The sequence below is a fragment of the Aphelocoma coerulescens genome, chromosome 5 (assembly GCF_041296385.1).
Source record: "Aphelocoma coerulescens isolate FSJ_1873_10779 chromosome 5, UR_Acoe_1.0, whole genome shotgun sequence".
Classification (NCBI taxonomy): Eukaryota; Metazoa; Chordata; class Aves; order Passeriformes; family Corvidae; genus Aphelocoma; species Aphelocoma coerulescens.
This window is the reverse complement of record NC_091019.1, coordinates 12,354,044-12,370,146: the sequence shown is the minus strand read 5'-3', so window position 1 is coordinate 12,370,146 and position 16,103 is coordinate 12,354,044. Positions and strand designations below refer to the sequence as shown.

Below are 16,103 nucleotides of genomic sequence, written 5' to 3'. Positions count from 1 at the left end.
TGAAACAGTATGTAGCCATTACAGTTTCTATTCTCAGAGATTAAAGGTACAAACAATGAAGAGTTGTCCATAAAAAATTCTGGTTCTGAGCATAATCACCCCTAAAGTGCTGTGTTCTAATTACATGTGCCAAAGTCTACCACAAATAATATCTGGTAATATTTGGGAAAGGCAATCTGGGTGCTGAAGAAGTTCAGGAGGATTTAGTGTGTGCTTTTGCTCTGGAAGTTGCTACGTTTCCCTTCTCAGCAGAGTCAATAAGCTGTCACTTCAGAATAATGACAAAGGATGTCAAAAAGGAAATAAAAACCCCACTCCCCACAACTCTAAGATCACTCACTATACCTTGGGTACCCTACAAAAGATTAATAGACTGGTGGTTTTGAAAGTTACCACCAAGTGCAGCCCATTATTCTAGATTCCAAGAACAGCTCTTCCCAGCCCATCTCAGTTTCTCCTGACAGCTTTCCATCCTGGTGCCAACAAAGCCTGGATGAGGAGATTTTGATCTGCTAGTCCCAGGCTGCAATTAAGAGCAGGCATGTTAGCAGTGAACTTAAAGCAGGTGATGCACAGTATAACCCAAGCCCGTGGCAAAAGCAGGCCTCATTATTTTCATGCCATACCTTGTGTAGGCCTGCCCCATGCTGCAGAATGTTCAACTGCAGAAATCCAATTTATAGGAAGAAAAATAAAACCTGTCCCACAGTGGAAAACAGATTATACATTCTGATATCATTCCACAGATGAGAAAGGGACTCTTCTGGGGATGCTTCATGCACTTTACAAATTCTGAGAAAAGTGGCACCCATGAATGCATCCTCCCAGCATGCAAGAATAATATTGGGGGGAAAAAATCCCAGCATTTAGCATCTGCACAATAACTTCTCATTTATGGACAAGATTTAAAAAGCAATTGAAGGTTTTCAAAGATTCAAGAGTCATGGCAACAGAGTCAAAGCAGAGTCACATTTTGTTCATAAATGCAGTAGTGCAGGCAAGACTTTGGATCTAATAATATCTAAACAGAATGAACAAATAAGAAACTGTCAAAAGGGACTAACGCAGAAGCAGATTTATAAAATTAACTCCAGGGCATATCTTAAGGAAGAGGCAAATTTAAGCCAAAGGTTTTTCAGCACAACTCTAGTAAAAGCACTCAGTGCAAGAGAATTAGTATTAAAGTCTTACAACAACAACAAAAACTCCAACACTATAGAGAAATTACATGTGGGAAGCTAATAACTGATGGAAAATTGAATAAAAAGTACAGAACAACAAGACCTAATAATGAAAATATGAATTCAGAGACCATTTACTTGAACCTTCACCACTGTTAAGTCAACATATGGTTCCTGAACACTTTCTTCCATCTTACTCAGGTACTTAAATAAAAAGCGTCTTCAAAAATTTTCTGCAATAGCTTAGACAAACAAGACTGTTTGTATGATTACTTAGTCATCTTTTAAACCATACAAACCCATCCTGACAGGCTCTGCAGATTTATACCAGGGATCATATGCATTATATTTTTAGTCCTTATTTTCTGCATCTCTCCCTTCTGAGTTTTCCATTCCATCACCCATCTCAGAACAAGTAAGAAACAGGAGGAGAGAAAACAACAGTACAACTTGGAAGGTTTCAAAAACTGGACTCTCACCAAACTAGACAGAACAGGATTTAATGCTGACCTCTGTAAGGATTCAATACATTCCCCTTTGGTGTTCTGCCTCATGTCCTCGGCCCCAAACAGACCCGTGGCTTTCCTTGCTGCCACACAAGCCCTACACACAGGGTTGCTCACAGCCCTAGATTATGTTTTCTACGAGTCAAGAAAATTATCTAAGCTATTTTAAGAATGTTAAGGCTGGAGGATTAAACACTTCAAAGCACCAAGAAGTGACAAGCTAAGCATCTATCTCCTGTATTACTCCCTTGCTGAGATTATTTATTACAAAGCTCTTATTTCACCATTACGTTTTCCAAACCAGAAGTATTTTCTTCTTTATGATAACAAGGTGTATTTTGAGTAAGACAAACAAGACTGGAGTACTCAAACATTTTAACCTAACAGTTCTAGTTATATTATAACAACTTATGCTTCCAAATGCATTTTTCCCCTCACACTGTATTTTTCACATAGACTTTCACTTGTCTGGAGGAAAAAGTGTCAAGTAAGTCAGAAACTATAGTAATATGTCTACATTCAGACACACAAAATCCATTCTTTTGTTCATGCTTTTGAATAAAGTACACCATTTTCCAATAATTAGATTCTCTGAAGTAATCAAGTATCTCAAAGGATTAAGGTAACAAAATATTTATCCTTAATTTATCCCTTATTCTATTACAACATCAGACTATTATTTAGGTTCTCATTCTCAAAGATTTCCAAAATCACTTTATTTGGGGGGAAAAAAAATTTAAATGATCAGATGTTAGCTTGAGTACTATATCCCTAGCATACACATTAAGTTTTCATAAAAATGCTGTTCAGCATTGGAAACAAATCGTCTTTTGTCAGAAATATGTCCAACAGCTGCAATTATCTTTGAGGCATAGATTTCCTACCTTTTGGTGAGTGACCCTTGAATTCAGGTTGCATGAAATGATCAACAGCAGCTTTTCTGAAAGGCACAGGCCATGGATGTCCTTGAGTTAACTCCTATCTGCATCAAATAATCTTTGCAGAAAGCAGCACAGCTTTTTACTGAAACACTTCCACATAATCCACCCCAGATCACACATGGTCAGACGTGTCCTGTTCCTCTGGGCTGGATTTACCCAGCTGCAGCTTCCAGCTACCACACTTTATTACAAACTTGCCCGCTGACTACAGCTCATCACCATAATTTTTGTGACTGATCAATAAGTCATTGTTCAACCTTTGGGTTTTCCCTGTCTCAGAAGATATTTAGTGACTTTTGTATCTTCAGGGAAGATGTTGATTAGAGGCAATTCTGAACTGCTGACACCAGACTTCCAGTAACTCCACCACCCACCCAAGAGCCATTTTGACCACATGATGTTGCTGGAGACTTGCGTTCCCCGCTCTCCCCGCTGTGTCAGTGCCCCTTTTGGTGCAATGTCCTTGACAGGTGACAAACACGGCGTCCTTGGCTCGCTGCTGTTAAACACTGTGCTCTGTCACACCGAGAGCACCCGGGTATTTGCACGTGTCAGACCACTCAGATTGCAGCTGTTAACGAGCCCTTTTCAGGTCCTAGCAGCCCCACCACGGGTCGTCTGTTCCAGTATCAGTGTGGGGTTTTATTCCAGATCCCCCATCATGGGAGGCAGCACGGGATCAGAGATGAACCACCTGGACTGGGCTCAGCAGGGAATCGTCAGGGGGCACTGCCCAGCCCTCACTCCCACACAATGCCTTGTCCTACCAACACTGGTCACTGCCAAGGCTGTGCCACACTGGGATCCTAAAAACGGAGCAGGATCAGCCGCCCCCCAGACACCACCACCTTAATAAAAACATCAGCTGTACAAAGCTACACCCCACAAACCTACCCTGACCAGTAGCACCAGCTGCCCTCTTCGGGTCTGTGTTAACCACTCCATTATTCACAGCACAGGCCTCTAATTACATGGGTCTCCTCGAGAACCTTTTAATTACTGGTGCATTCTTCCTCCCAGCCCTCTTGGATTTCTCACAGTTATTCAAGAATTAATGGCAGATAATAACCCACAATATTAATTACCTACAGAATACTTTGGACAACACTTGAGTCCAGTTTATCTGCATCAATACAATTAAAAAGTGAAACAAGTTACTGGTATTGAATATGCTCCTTAGCTTTTTTCCTACCATCTTGCCAGTAGGAAAGCTTGAATAACTAACAATTTTAGCTCGTTAACAGAGATGTTTCAGTTATATTTAGCACTTCTAAAAGGGCAAAGTACTTGAAAGATACACACTTATTTGGATGCTTAAATATCTTTCCAGCAATATGCTTCTTCACATACATTTGCAAGGTGACTAACTGCTTTACTTAGCTCATTTCTGAACACTGTATGCTGGAAAAACACTAATTAATTTCATCACTTTGTCAAATCAAAAAGCATTTAAAAAAACATTGTTACTGTGAGGGATGCAGGCAAAAGCAAGATATGACACACAGCTTTACAAAAAGTGCTTCAGAGAGTGATACTTGCAGCAAGCAACTATTAGCTCTCACCATGGACAAGCTGCACATAACTCCTAGCAAGCACCCCCAAAAAATTCATGTATTTAGTCACTCAACTGGTGTCTTGATATGCACACAAGGCATTCAGGTTCTTTTTTTTTAAAAAAAAGGACTAAAATGCAACCCATGGCAAAACAAATCTAACCACAGATTAGGGAAGCTGACAAATCAGGTCAGAAAACACCTTTTAAAATAATTAAGAATTCCTTGTAAGAAGAATTAAAACGTTTATGACAGGACTTGCCACAACCAGATACAGTAGCCTTTAGGATGGACTTTCAGTGTAGTTTTTGAGATGCAACAGATGGGACACAGCACCTACCTTGAGTGTTTACAAAGTTTACGAGGTCTATTATGCAATTTCCGATCCCAATTCTCTGGATCACTGGAGTTACTGTCATAAGGATGAGGCCGTCCTGCCATTCCACTGCCAGCTTCCTCACACTACTGCTCTGAAAAGCACACATGCAGCACTCACAACCTACATTAAGAGAGCAGTGTTTACCTTTGAGTAATGCCACACAGGAAAAAAAGTCAGACATGCAGAATTTAGTGTTGTTAGGTTTTGATTTTTTAAATGCAGATTACAGAAAAATAGGATACACTGAAGCAGAAATTGCATGACAATAATATTTTATACATTCTGCTGATACCTGCACTAGAAAGAGTATTTTGTTATAAGAAATATGGTTCTATAAATGCTGGCAGGCAACTTCAATTTTGCAACAATTAAATTCACTGTGTCCAAACAGAAAAGTCACTGGTTACAAAACACAAGACAAACACATCATGATTTTCTTTCAAATGTATAAAGTGAATTCAAAGGAAGATCCCAAGTGTAGAACAGAGACCAACAGTTTTACAATTTGAATGGCTGACCAAGAGGAAAACAGAATTAACAGTTATATCTGAGTCCTCACTCCAAAACAGAATCAACAGCAATCCTTTGAAACACTCAGTGTGGTCCAGTTTCACTGACTTTTGCAGAAAAGTCACCAAAACTTAATAAAAATAGATATGATAACTACCCTTGCTTAAGTGGGGTCTGACATTATGTCCAACTCCCTTTAAAATTCTCTCATAGATGAAACCACCCTGTGACTGTCAGCAAAGACAGCCAATCTCAACAGACTGGTGTTCAATCATACCTCTAAGTGACACTTGTGGCAACAGAGTTGGATAATTCAGAACAGCCTGGTTACAAAAACGATAAAGTAGCCACAAGTGAGCAGCTGATGATTGCACAGCATCTGGAAAAAAAATTGAATTACAGATAGATAAACCTTCCAAGTAATGGGAAGTCTATTATGCTTCTTTAAAATTTTAAGCTACATATTGTAGAAATATTGTATCTTTACCTCACCCCACCCTTAATATACTTGCATTATATTCAATGAAACTTATCCTATGTGGAAGTGAGTCCCAAAGCAATTGAGACCTCTTTAAAACAAAGTTATTTCTTAAATAAACATGGAGAATGGAATAGCTCTCCTGGCAAATTTAGATTCTCCTAGCTAAATTTAGACCCCAATGTTTTTATTATAGGGGAAGAAAAGAACAAGCTTCCTAAAAATGTTGGTTGCATCGGAGTTTTGCCTTCATGTTCAGTTCTACCCAAGAAAACAGGTTTAATACAAAGTATACAGTCTCTACCACAGGGTTGGGTCTTTTTCCTGTTACAGTTTCTATAATTAAATGCACTTTGATTGGAAGACTCCTATGGTCAGGCGTCCATATAGAGTCAGGAAAAAGCATTTTATTTAAAATTACAGGAAATACTCAACTTTCTCATGCAAGAAAAAAAAAAAAAAAAGAAAAAAGCTCCAATAAGCATTTCATTGTGTATTACCTGGAAATTCAGGTTAGCAAAGCACAGTCAGTATATGAGGGTATTACACAGAGAAGGTTATAGGATCTACACACATTTATCAGGAGAAACCTCCAACCTATGTCAGAACAGAAAAAGTATTATTAAGGAGACAAGGGGAAGGAAGGCTGGTTTATAAATCCAGTCAGGAGTTACTTCAGGAGCAGTCGTTCCCAACTGAGGTGCAATACCATCTACACAAACAATACAAGAATAAAGACACTTTGTATCTTGAGTTGAAACAAATTGTGTTCATTAGATTGAGTGTGTTCAGCAGAGTACACAGAAAGCCTCGCTACTCATGGCAACAAGACCGTGTGGAACAGAGAGCCAGGAGCAGCAATGTCCCAGGGACACCACAGCTCCCACTGTGCCATCACACCCAGCTCCAACCTCTGCTGGGCCCTGCTTCCATGCCAGGCTTTGCCAAAGCACCACAGCAACTCAGGGCTCATGGAGCACCACACGTTTCTTCACAAGCTTTTGTTTCTTTCCACAAAGCCTATCTCCCCTTTAAAACCGTCTAAGAGCTTTAGAAACACCTCACCCTCTCAGGTACACACCAAAGCAGATGCCTTAGGAGAAACAGGCACCCAGTACCCAGCTCTGATTCTTTGCATAGAGGCCAATATTTGAATTTAGCTTTTGTATTCAAAAGATGCTCAAAAGCAGCTGTTTTTATGAGAACTGCTGCTGAAAGGCCAATTTAAAGCCACTTCCTTAAATTGTCTCACACTCTCTGCCTTCTCCCCATCTTTCTTATAATGAACATTCAACAGGAGAGTGCAGGCCCACACACACTCCAAAGAAAAAGCCTGTTCAAAGTAGGATCAGCTCCTCAGTGTGCTTTGCTATGCTGCTCCTTGCTTAAGCCACTACAAACAATAGGTGACACAGAAGGACAGAAACAAACAAATGGAACTGCTTCCCATGAACAACAGCATTCCCTTTTCCCAGCTTACAGCACACGAGGAACCCCAGCAGTGTCACTGATGAGGTGCCAGGCTGGCACCCAACTCAGAATCAGAGAACAGCTATGAAAAGAAGGGAAACAATCCCAAGTGTCCAAAGCTACATCTTGTGAAACTTCTTATTTAGTTCCAAACATGCCACACTATGAACAGTCTTCCCTCCATCCTCCACTCCGCAGGATCTCAACAATTAACACTTCTCTAAAAAACAATTTGCTGTAACACAGCCAATTTTTTCTCCTTGACCACTGCTGATAGTGCTTTTGTGCAGATTATAAACAAATGTATTTGTCAACTTTATTTTGAGTTTTAAAAAACCTTTAAGACTATAAATAAGGAACTCTTTTGTTTTTCTCTGTTGAAAATAATTTCTTTTTTCAATTAGAAAATGCTGCATAAATTCTGTGGAGTAACTAACCAGTCATCCTGATTAATTTTTAAACACTTCTGCAAACCCATTTTTTCCTGCGGTAGAAAAGAATGTTTTAGCTGTGGTTTGTTTCTTGGGGTTTTTTTTTGCATGGATTCACACTGCAGGCAATAAACAAAGCATGCCTTGAGGAACATTCTGACCTTGTGTACAAGAAAACCAACCAAAAAAGCCCTGCAAGAGCACCTGGCCCCAAATATTATTCAATGCCTTCCACGAAAACAAGGAACCACATCTGAAATGTCTGTGAAGGCAAAAAGGCACCGGGATCACATGAAATAAAGAATCAAATCCAAATGCCCTCAGCAGATCACACAACATTGGTGTGTTGGCCAAAGTGGTTGACATTCTAATTAGCTAATTACAATTCTCCAGGTGTAAAGAATGATTTCATACCCTTCTGCAGAAAGCAAATACTCCAGAGAATCATCACGGGGAATAATAGGAAATCAGGAAGCTGACTTTAATTTCAAAGCTTTCAGCACAGACAGCTAGAACACTTAAGATTTGCTAACATCAACTTGAAGCCAGAATCATTACTAATTTATGAACATTGTAGGCTACTGAAATACAAGGGAATTGTAAAGACCCAGTTTGAGAAGCTAAAAGTCGATGTGGTAGAGCCACCCCAAACATTGCAAAATGCAGTAATTAATGTGTTTACAGCACTACTTGAAGAGCTCATGAAAGGATGTACCATACATCAACTTGTGATAGATGTTGAACAGATCATTTTAAATAATACTTAAAGCACATTCAGTTCTGTGCCATGACAAAATAGAATGCACAAAGGTTGCACAGCAGATCAAACAAGAGTCAGACAACATCAGGTGCTGGACAGGAGTGGACATGCACTTTTGTGAGATGCAGGACTTGCATTTTTCAAGGTACTGCAGGCTAGCAGGGGGTGGAGAATGCTCTCTGGAAATCTTTCAGGAAAGAAGTAAAGCTAATCAAAACCAACATCAATGCCTTTCCAGCCAGCCAGTCACACTGTAATTGCTGAGAATACCTGTAAGCTGCAAAACTCCGGAGTCTTACTAAAAAGATGATTACAACACCCTGAAATTCTGAGGCAGAGGGCCAAGATGTCTTCTGGCCACCAGCTCATCAGGTAGAACAAAGATCTGATGGCTGTCAGTACTGAGGACAACAATCAAATAACTAACACGTAATACTTCAGGTATCTCCTCAGCTCTGAGCTTCGGTCAGAAGCATTTCCAAAAGTAGGACAGGTTTCAGAAGTTCCTCTGCTCTAACCTGCTCCCTCAGCAAAGTGCACAGGAAAGGTGAACCAGGATAATCAGGAAGCTCCAACAGACAAGTCGCCGGCAAGGGCAAAACTTGGCATCAGTTGTGACAAAGAACCTCCAAGACTCAGATTAAATATTTAGACTTTCTGTAAGGGGTGACAGTCTGCTGTTCACTGCCTCTAGTCATCAAAGCACAAAAGCAGCAACAACAAAAAGGAACTTCCAAGTCAGATTTACTGGGAATGCAAGCACGGTGACATTACATCCTAATTAAGAAATACAGTTCAAAGGACACATGCTCATAATGCAAACACCACATACCATGGAAATCCATACCTGTCAAGTGAGTTCCTTGCAAACTAGTGCAAACATCAGTCACAATTCAGCCACATAAAATAGCTTTATAAATTATCATCACTGAAATGTTATCAAACTGACGCTGATTAAAGCACAGCTAAGAGACATCCTTTGCAATACAGGCTCAACATTAACATAGCAGGTCAGGATTGAAGCTCCTCTAAATGAGCAAGTGGGAAAAAGAAAGAATGAAAAAAAACCTGAGCAGTCACAGGAAGCTGCTGATAGTCCTATCTATAGCAGCATAAACAACAGATACCCAGGAACTATCCTGCAAGCTTTAACTTTGTAATTCCTAAAGGGAACACGATGATAAAACAGCTGTCTGACACTGGAAGCCTAAAAAGCAAGAGGCAGATGACTCCCAGCTCCCCCTCTCCATTAGGACTCATGGTGTGAAACCTGCCCAGCTCCACCTGTAAAACACTCAGTGAATGGAGCAACTTCTCCCCACAAAAGCAGAATCGTGGCTAGCAGTGCAGGAAAAAGGAGCAGAACCCAACTCCTTGCCACTACTACTGGCCCCATCCCTTGAGGCCTCCAACACACAGGGAGCAGATGGACACAGAGCTTCATCGCAGGCACCAGGGATGAGATGAAGGGCACCAGAGCAGCAACCACATTTCTTGAAGTAACAAGCAAGGCCTGTACCCATGGCTCTACCCAGCAGTGACAACACATCTCAGTGAGCAAGAAAATTCACACACAGATTTTCGCACCTGAAATGAATTCTAAATTAGCTTCTGCTTTAATACATATTTTAAGAGATCCATACTTTCATGGATAAGCAACAGCACCAGGCCAAGATTTAAGCAACATTGCTAAAGGAAAGCTGTGCTGAAAGGAACTGGCAGGCAATGAGGTTCTGATTTTTGTGTATGAATACAGGACAAAGCAGCCCCAGCCTGAAGCACACAAGCTGCAAAAACACACAGTTTATAACAAAGTGACAGAAAACCCAACAGTGATGACATCTGTTACTAATTTAACACACAATGTCATCCACACATCAGCTGTTCACCATTTTCAAATGCAATTGTGCCTAGAAGGAAAAGTGGGCTTCAGGAAGGAATTTCATGTGGGATATGAAAGCTGCTTCAGCCTGTAGTCTTTCTTAACCCCCGGGTTCCCTGGCACTAACACACAAACGTGCTGAAAACACTTCCAACAGCAGCCTCACACAACACCATCTCCACGAGGGCAACGATGAGCACAGGCAGGATGCATGATGAGTTTTGGAGACAGGAATGGTACAAAGCGAGGGGTCATACTCAAAGGCTTTTGGCAATCTGCATCTTAATAGGAAAAGAAAATCTCTGTCATGTTTTGCAAGAGACCCAGTCCAAGACACATTGACAGACTTGCCAAACATGGTGGAGCAGTCTTCCTTAGCTACAGGGCAATAGATAAAAAAAGGGGGAAAAAAAATCAGCCAGTTCCTTTTGACTGTACTTGTGTTCAAGCTACAGGAATTCCAGGTAACCGACACCAGATGATGCAGAGACATATTTTATAGCTCAGAAAAAAGATAACAAGTGTGAACCATCAGGTTATGAACTCTGAACAGTGTGAGATTGGTAATTGGAATTGTTTCTCTGGGACACCTAATTCAATAGCAAACCTAGGAGGGAAAGAGAGCATCTTTCAGGGAAAGGATCAACAAAGCTGAAGCAACAACAGAGCTAAGTACTCTTTAAATGAATCACTGAAGGTGATTCATGAAGAATATAGGCAAACAAAAGTAAGGAGAACAGTGTCAACAGTCAAAAGGCTACTGAGAAGTCAGATTTTAAGCACGTATTCGAATTTGTAAGAGGCAGCCAACAATAAAGACCAAAATGATAAAGGGCTCAACCACTCCTTTGGACAAAGCCAGACAAGTGACAGGAACAAACCTGGAAGAGGTCTATGATGGAGCTGCATCCAAATTCTGAAAGAAAAGGGTTCTATAGTGACACGCTGGACGGGACCAGAGATAAAGAGGAAAAAAATGCACACACAATACCTACAGACAAAAGTGAACTTAAAAAAACTAATGACAAGCAACCACAACACGTAATTGTACTATGACAGAGTTATCATACAAACAGCTGATATTTTCTGCAAATAAAATACGGTTACATAGAAACAAATTATAAAGATACTGAACTCATTATGAAATCGTTTGAGTGCGTAAACGACTGCTTAGGAATTACACGACGGCTGTCAAGCAGACCTGAGCAACACCACTGTCTCTGTACAGGCCTCACAGCGACCGCAGGTCGATGAAAACCAGGAATTTTTTAAGTCGTGCCCAGCCTGCTCGTGGCACCTCCCGTCCCGGAGCTGTCGGGGCAGGGCGGCAGTTGCAGGTGAATCTGTCTGCGGGGCTTTGGGGCTGAGGAAGCTGCAGCACGCGGCCGCCGGCAGCAGACGGGGAGCTCCCGGAGCCTCCCCCCCAGGAGACATTCCCAACCCACCTGGACGCGCTCCGGTGCCACCTGCTCCGCGTAACCCCGCCGCCGCGAGGGGGTCGGACTGGGGGATCTCCGGAGATCCCTTCCGATCCTAAAGGCCCTGTAGCAGGGGCACCGGCCCGGCCGGCCGAAGCCCCGAGCCGCCGGGCCGAAGGGTGCCGAAGGCCGCGAGCCGCCGCGGCCGCCCCCGGCCGCCCTCACTCACCGGCTCAGCCGCCGCCGCCTCCCGCCGCCGCTCCGCCAGGCCCGGCGCCCGCCGCCAGCTCTCGCGAGAGCCGCCCCCGCGCAGCAGAGGAGGCGGTGGCACAGCCCGGGTCTCGCGAGACTCGCGGGGCGGGGCGGGGCGCGCGCGGGACGCCGTTGCCAGGGAGCGCCCGGGGGCTCCCTGAGGGGCGCGGCCGCCGCGGGGAGGGGGGGGGGGGGAAACTGCAGCCTGTGAGTAAAAGCCCAACGGAAAAACACCACAGCGAATTAAATAAGTTAACAAAAGAGAAATCACAACAAGTCACATAGAAACAAGATAAATCCCCCGCACAACCCCCCGCCGAGGGTGGGGGCGGCCAGGCTGAGAGGCCGGGGAGGTGCTGGAGAGCGAGCGCCGCCCGACGGCCATGGGGAATGGCGGGGCTGGGGAGCCGGGATAGCCCTGCGCAGTCGGGATCCCCCCTGTGGAGCCGGGATCCCCTCCGTGGAGCCGAGATTTCCCCCGTGGAGACGGACTCTGCCCGGTGGAGACGGGCTCTGCCCTGTGGAGCTGGGCTCTGCCCTGTAGAGTCGGGATCTCTGCTCAGGAGCCGGGCTCTGCCCTGTAGAGCCGGCATTTCCCCCCAGGAGCCGGGTTCTGCCCTGTGGAGTCGGGATCTCCCCTCAGGAGCCGGGCTCTCCCTGGAAAGCCGGGATCTCCCCTCAGGAGCCAGGCTCTCCCTGAAAAGCTGGGGTCTCCCCTCAGGAGCCGGCATCTCCCCTGAAGAGCAGCATTGAGGGGGTGATAGCGGGCCAGCTGCCACATAATACAGTTTATCTAGGTGAGCTGACGTCTCCGACATCTCAACATTCATCCTAGAACTGATTCTGATTTAAATTACAACTCCGTGTTTGTACAGCCCTGTAGGTTATATAGAGTCTGTGTAATCCGCTGTCTGTTTAGGAATACAATTCGCGGACGTGCCTCTCATTCCATAATACCCCAGCAGAACTATCCTGTCCCGCAGTTTAGGTACCCACAGGGAGCTGAAGTGCCACAGGTGGCACTAAACCCTTCCCACTCCTCTTGGGTCAGAGGAGGGAGAATAAACCCATACTGAGCCGCAGATACTCGGACCTAAAGAAAACATTTGTCCTTTTCCTAAAATATTCTGTGATGCATCATTATTAAATACAAGCAGGGCTTGACGTCCATATCAGGAGAAAGAACTCCTTACGCACACTGGGGACAAGAGGGGAAGAGGGGGCAAAAGAGCGAGGACTTGTGCCTTTGCTATGCCCAAATGCCCCATAAAGGATGGCAGCTTTGCTACAATAGGCAGCAAACCATGAACCTGTTAAATTAATTCTCTCTTCCATCATTTAACAATGGCCAGAGAGATAAACCACACAGTTCTAGAAACCCAGCAGCAGAATGAGGGGCAAGCAGCTCGCACAAAAGCTGTCAGAATGTGCTAACAAGGCGAGGAGTCAGATGCCACACGTTCAGTGGTGAACTGAGCAACACGAAACAGGAGCATTTACAGCGGCGAAGTCAGGAGTGGCTTAGAAAGCCAATCAGTCAAATAGCCAGCAGTAGGATTTACCTATAGATCTCACAACTTCTCTTGTTTCTGTTTGACTTCTTGTGGTTTTGGCTTTGATAAATTTTCATGAGCTTGTTGTTTTTTTTTTTCTTTTTTTTCGTATGCTGCTGTTTGGCTTCCCCTGAGGATCAATACTGATATTGGTATTTTTGTTTCAATGAGTCACCAGTGAGAGACATGATTAATCTTCTTTTCACTGAGAATTGTATAAAAACCATGTGGGTGCAGTCAATATACGTCTGCACAGGATAGGTCTTGAAGGACAGAGGTCCAGGTAAAAAAGCCTTTTTTCAGATTCTAAAAGCAAGGTGATCCTTTGCCTCTGCTTGCCCCTAGTGAGGCCACATCTGGAGTGATCATTTGACATACCTTTATCATGCCTCTTTTTCTTCTTTTTTGACTCCTGTTGTTACAATTTATTATGATGATTGATTATATATAAGTATTTCAGTAGCCCTATAATTTCTCACCATCCTCTTTCTGGTGCCCTCAATCTGTGAAAGAGAGATGACCAAAATTGCACACTTGTCCAGGTGGAGATGAATCTTTGCATTTCTTTGTATTAAAATGTTTTTGATAACATCCTCTGCCCCACACTGAGCCTTTTGCTGTTTTAACTGCTGCTACACTGATCAGAGGTTTAAGCTGAAACGCCGTAACAAATCTACTTTCTAGATAATTAGTAAGTAATTATATTCAAAATACATCTTATTTTCATCGGGCGTTACCTAGCGCTAATTAATCTGCCACTGTGCTGTCTTTAGTCCTGAAAAGTCATACTGTAAGTGTACAGAAAGTTTAAATATTTGTGTAATCATAATTCATCTACTGGATAGCTGGAGATTAGGAGGAATAAGTTGTTTGGAGAATAGAATTTTTTTGTTTAGATCAAAATGAAACAGGTTATGATTCTGGCACTTGAAGATTATATAGTTTTTGCATGTGTCATTATTGTAAGGAGACATAAATAGCTTTGTGCTATTGGTAAATTGTTTAACCACCAATATGATTTTCTGTGCAGGAAGAATGAAAGGAAAAATAAAAATTGCTCTCATCATTACTTTTGTGCTTATTTTGCTGCCATAAAAGTAAATGGCTTAATAGTATTACCCCAAATGTGAAATTATATCTAAACAGTCACAGGTCAGTCCATTCTTATGCTTTAAAATAATGTCCAAGAGCGTTTGGTCCACTTTATTTGGTAATATATAAGTGAGACATAGGTACAAAAATGCAATTTTATTTATTGAAGTTTGGCACAGATGTCTGATTAAGGAATAAATAGAAAGTGCACCCTAAGGCCTTGATCATACAACCAGACAAGTGGCATGGATCCCTTGTGCCATCTGCTCCCAGCATCAGGGCCTTTGCATTGCTAAAAGGATGGCTAAGAGGATGGGCTACAGTTCACTAGTTACAGACACATCTCTAGCCTTCAGCAGACTGCATTTATATTTGTAGTGAGTTAGGAGGGGTTTATGAGGCTCCCCAAGGCGTGCCAGACATCAAACAAACAAATAAGAGCCAGCATGGGAACATCCATGCAGCCACTTTGGCTTAGAGCAGCAATTCTTCTGGGTTTGAGCTCTGGCAGTGGCACATTTGGAGGCACCCACCTCCAGTATTCCTGCTGGGAAAACCTTATTCATGAGAAATGACTGAGGCTCCTGAGCACATGTGTGCATGTACCATGCAAAATAATTTTGTATGTGGCACTTTTTAAAATTATTGTCATCATTGATTTTTTTCCTATACAATTCTTTCTGAGTCTTGCTTGGAGTTTGAATGTATTAGAGCTAATGCTTCCTCTCCCAGGCTGATTTCTGCATGTTAATGGTTCTCATTCTGGAGATCTGGAAAACTGAGATCCCAATTCTACAATAAATTGCATATGGAAATGAGTAATTTTATTTATGAGAGCCACTGGTCTCACAAAAAAAATTACTTACACATGAGGCCCAACACAACATACAGAAATTCAGGGATAGATAGTTTACAGAAAAAGTGAGGAACAAAAAATACATATCACAAGATTTTTGCTTCAATTGTAATTGTCTGGTGTAGAATCATTTCCCAGTTCTATAGTTAGGGCCATGCTTACATAAGTGCTACCATCTCTGCCCCCACTGTTTCTGCAGTTAATTACAGGGTTTCATCTTTTGGAGGAGAGGAAGGTAATCAAACCTTCCATTCATTTCTGTATTTTGCAAAATTCTTCAGATTTTTAAAAAATTTTATCCCTTTGTACTTTAATCTTAAGATTTGCCTTCCTATCGTATTTCTTTTATGTTTGCACTCTTTAATCCTAAATTATTATCATGCAGCTTTTGCTATGTAATTAATGTTCATCTGATTTTAGGTCTTCTGCAGATAGAGGTGGGTTTAAGATTACATATTTCCATTAGTACAAAGTTAAACAAAGTTTAACCCTAGGGCCTGTTGTGGAGACAGACTCCCCTGCATTTATTCCTTGCTGGTTAACAATACAAGCAGGCCCAGTGATTACATACAAATGTTGCCCACATAAGAGCTGTAGAACTGGTCTTAAATGGTTTTCCAGTTTTCTTACTGGTTCGGGTTTCTTTTTCCTTTTATGCTGGCAATTTATAAGATACATCAGCCAAAATATACCCATCAATTGTCCTAGACTGTAAATACACTTTATTATTTGGTTGTGAAATGTCTCACTCAGGTGGGCTACAACCTTGAACAGAGCCTTTAATCCTTACTGCAGCTTGAATAAATATTAATGAAATGCCCTACTTGATCAATGCTATGCA

General features: G+C 42.4%; 1 protein-coding gene across 5 annotated transcripts in view; it reads right to left on the bottom strand.

Annotated features, from left to right (window-relative positions):
- BTBD10 (BTB domain containing 10) overlaps nt 1-11,800 on the bottom strand; it is a 28,852-nt gene extending 17,052 nt beyond the window's left edge. Inside the window, exons 1-3 of one of the 5 annotated variants that reach the window (XM_069016580.1) lie at nt 11,739-11,796; nt 5,348-5,449; nt 4,522-4,680 (exon numbers count right to left, since the gene is read on the bottom strand). In XM_069016580.1, coding sequence (XP_068872681.1) covers nt 4,522-4,622 — 101 coding nt within the window. In that variant the 5' untranslated portion in view covers nt 4,623-4,680; nt 5,348-5,449; nt 11,739-11,796. Of the gene's footprint in view, nt 1-1,691; nt 1,712-4,521; nt 4,681-5,347; nt 5,450-6,048; nt 6,146-11,536; nt 11,703-11,738 lie in introns of those variants that run through there. The other 4 variants (XM_069016579.1, XM_069016582.1, XM_069016584.1 and 1 more) reach the window with 4 other exon arrangements.
- Nucleotides 11,801-16,103: the final 4,303 nt, after the last annotated feature.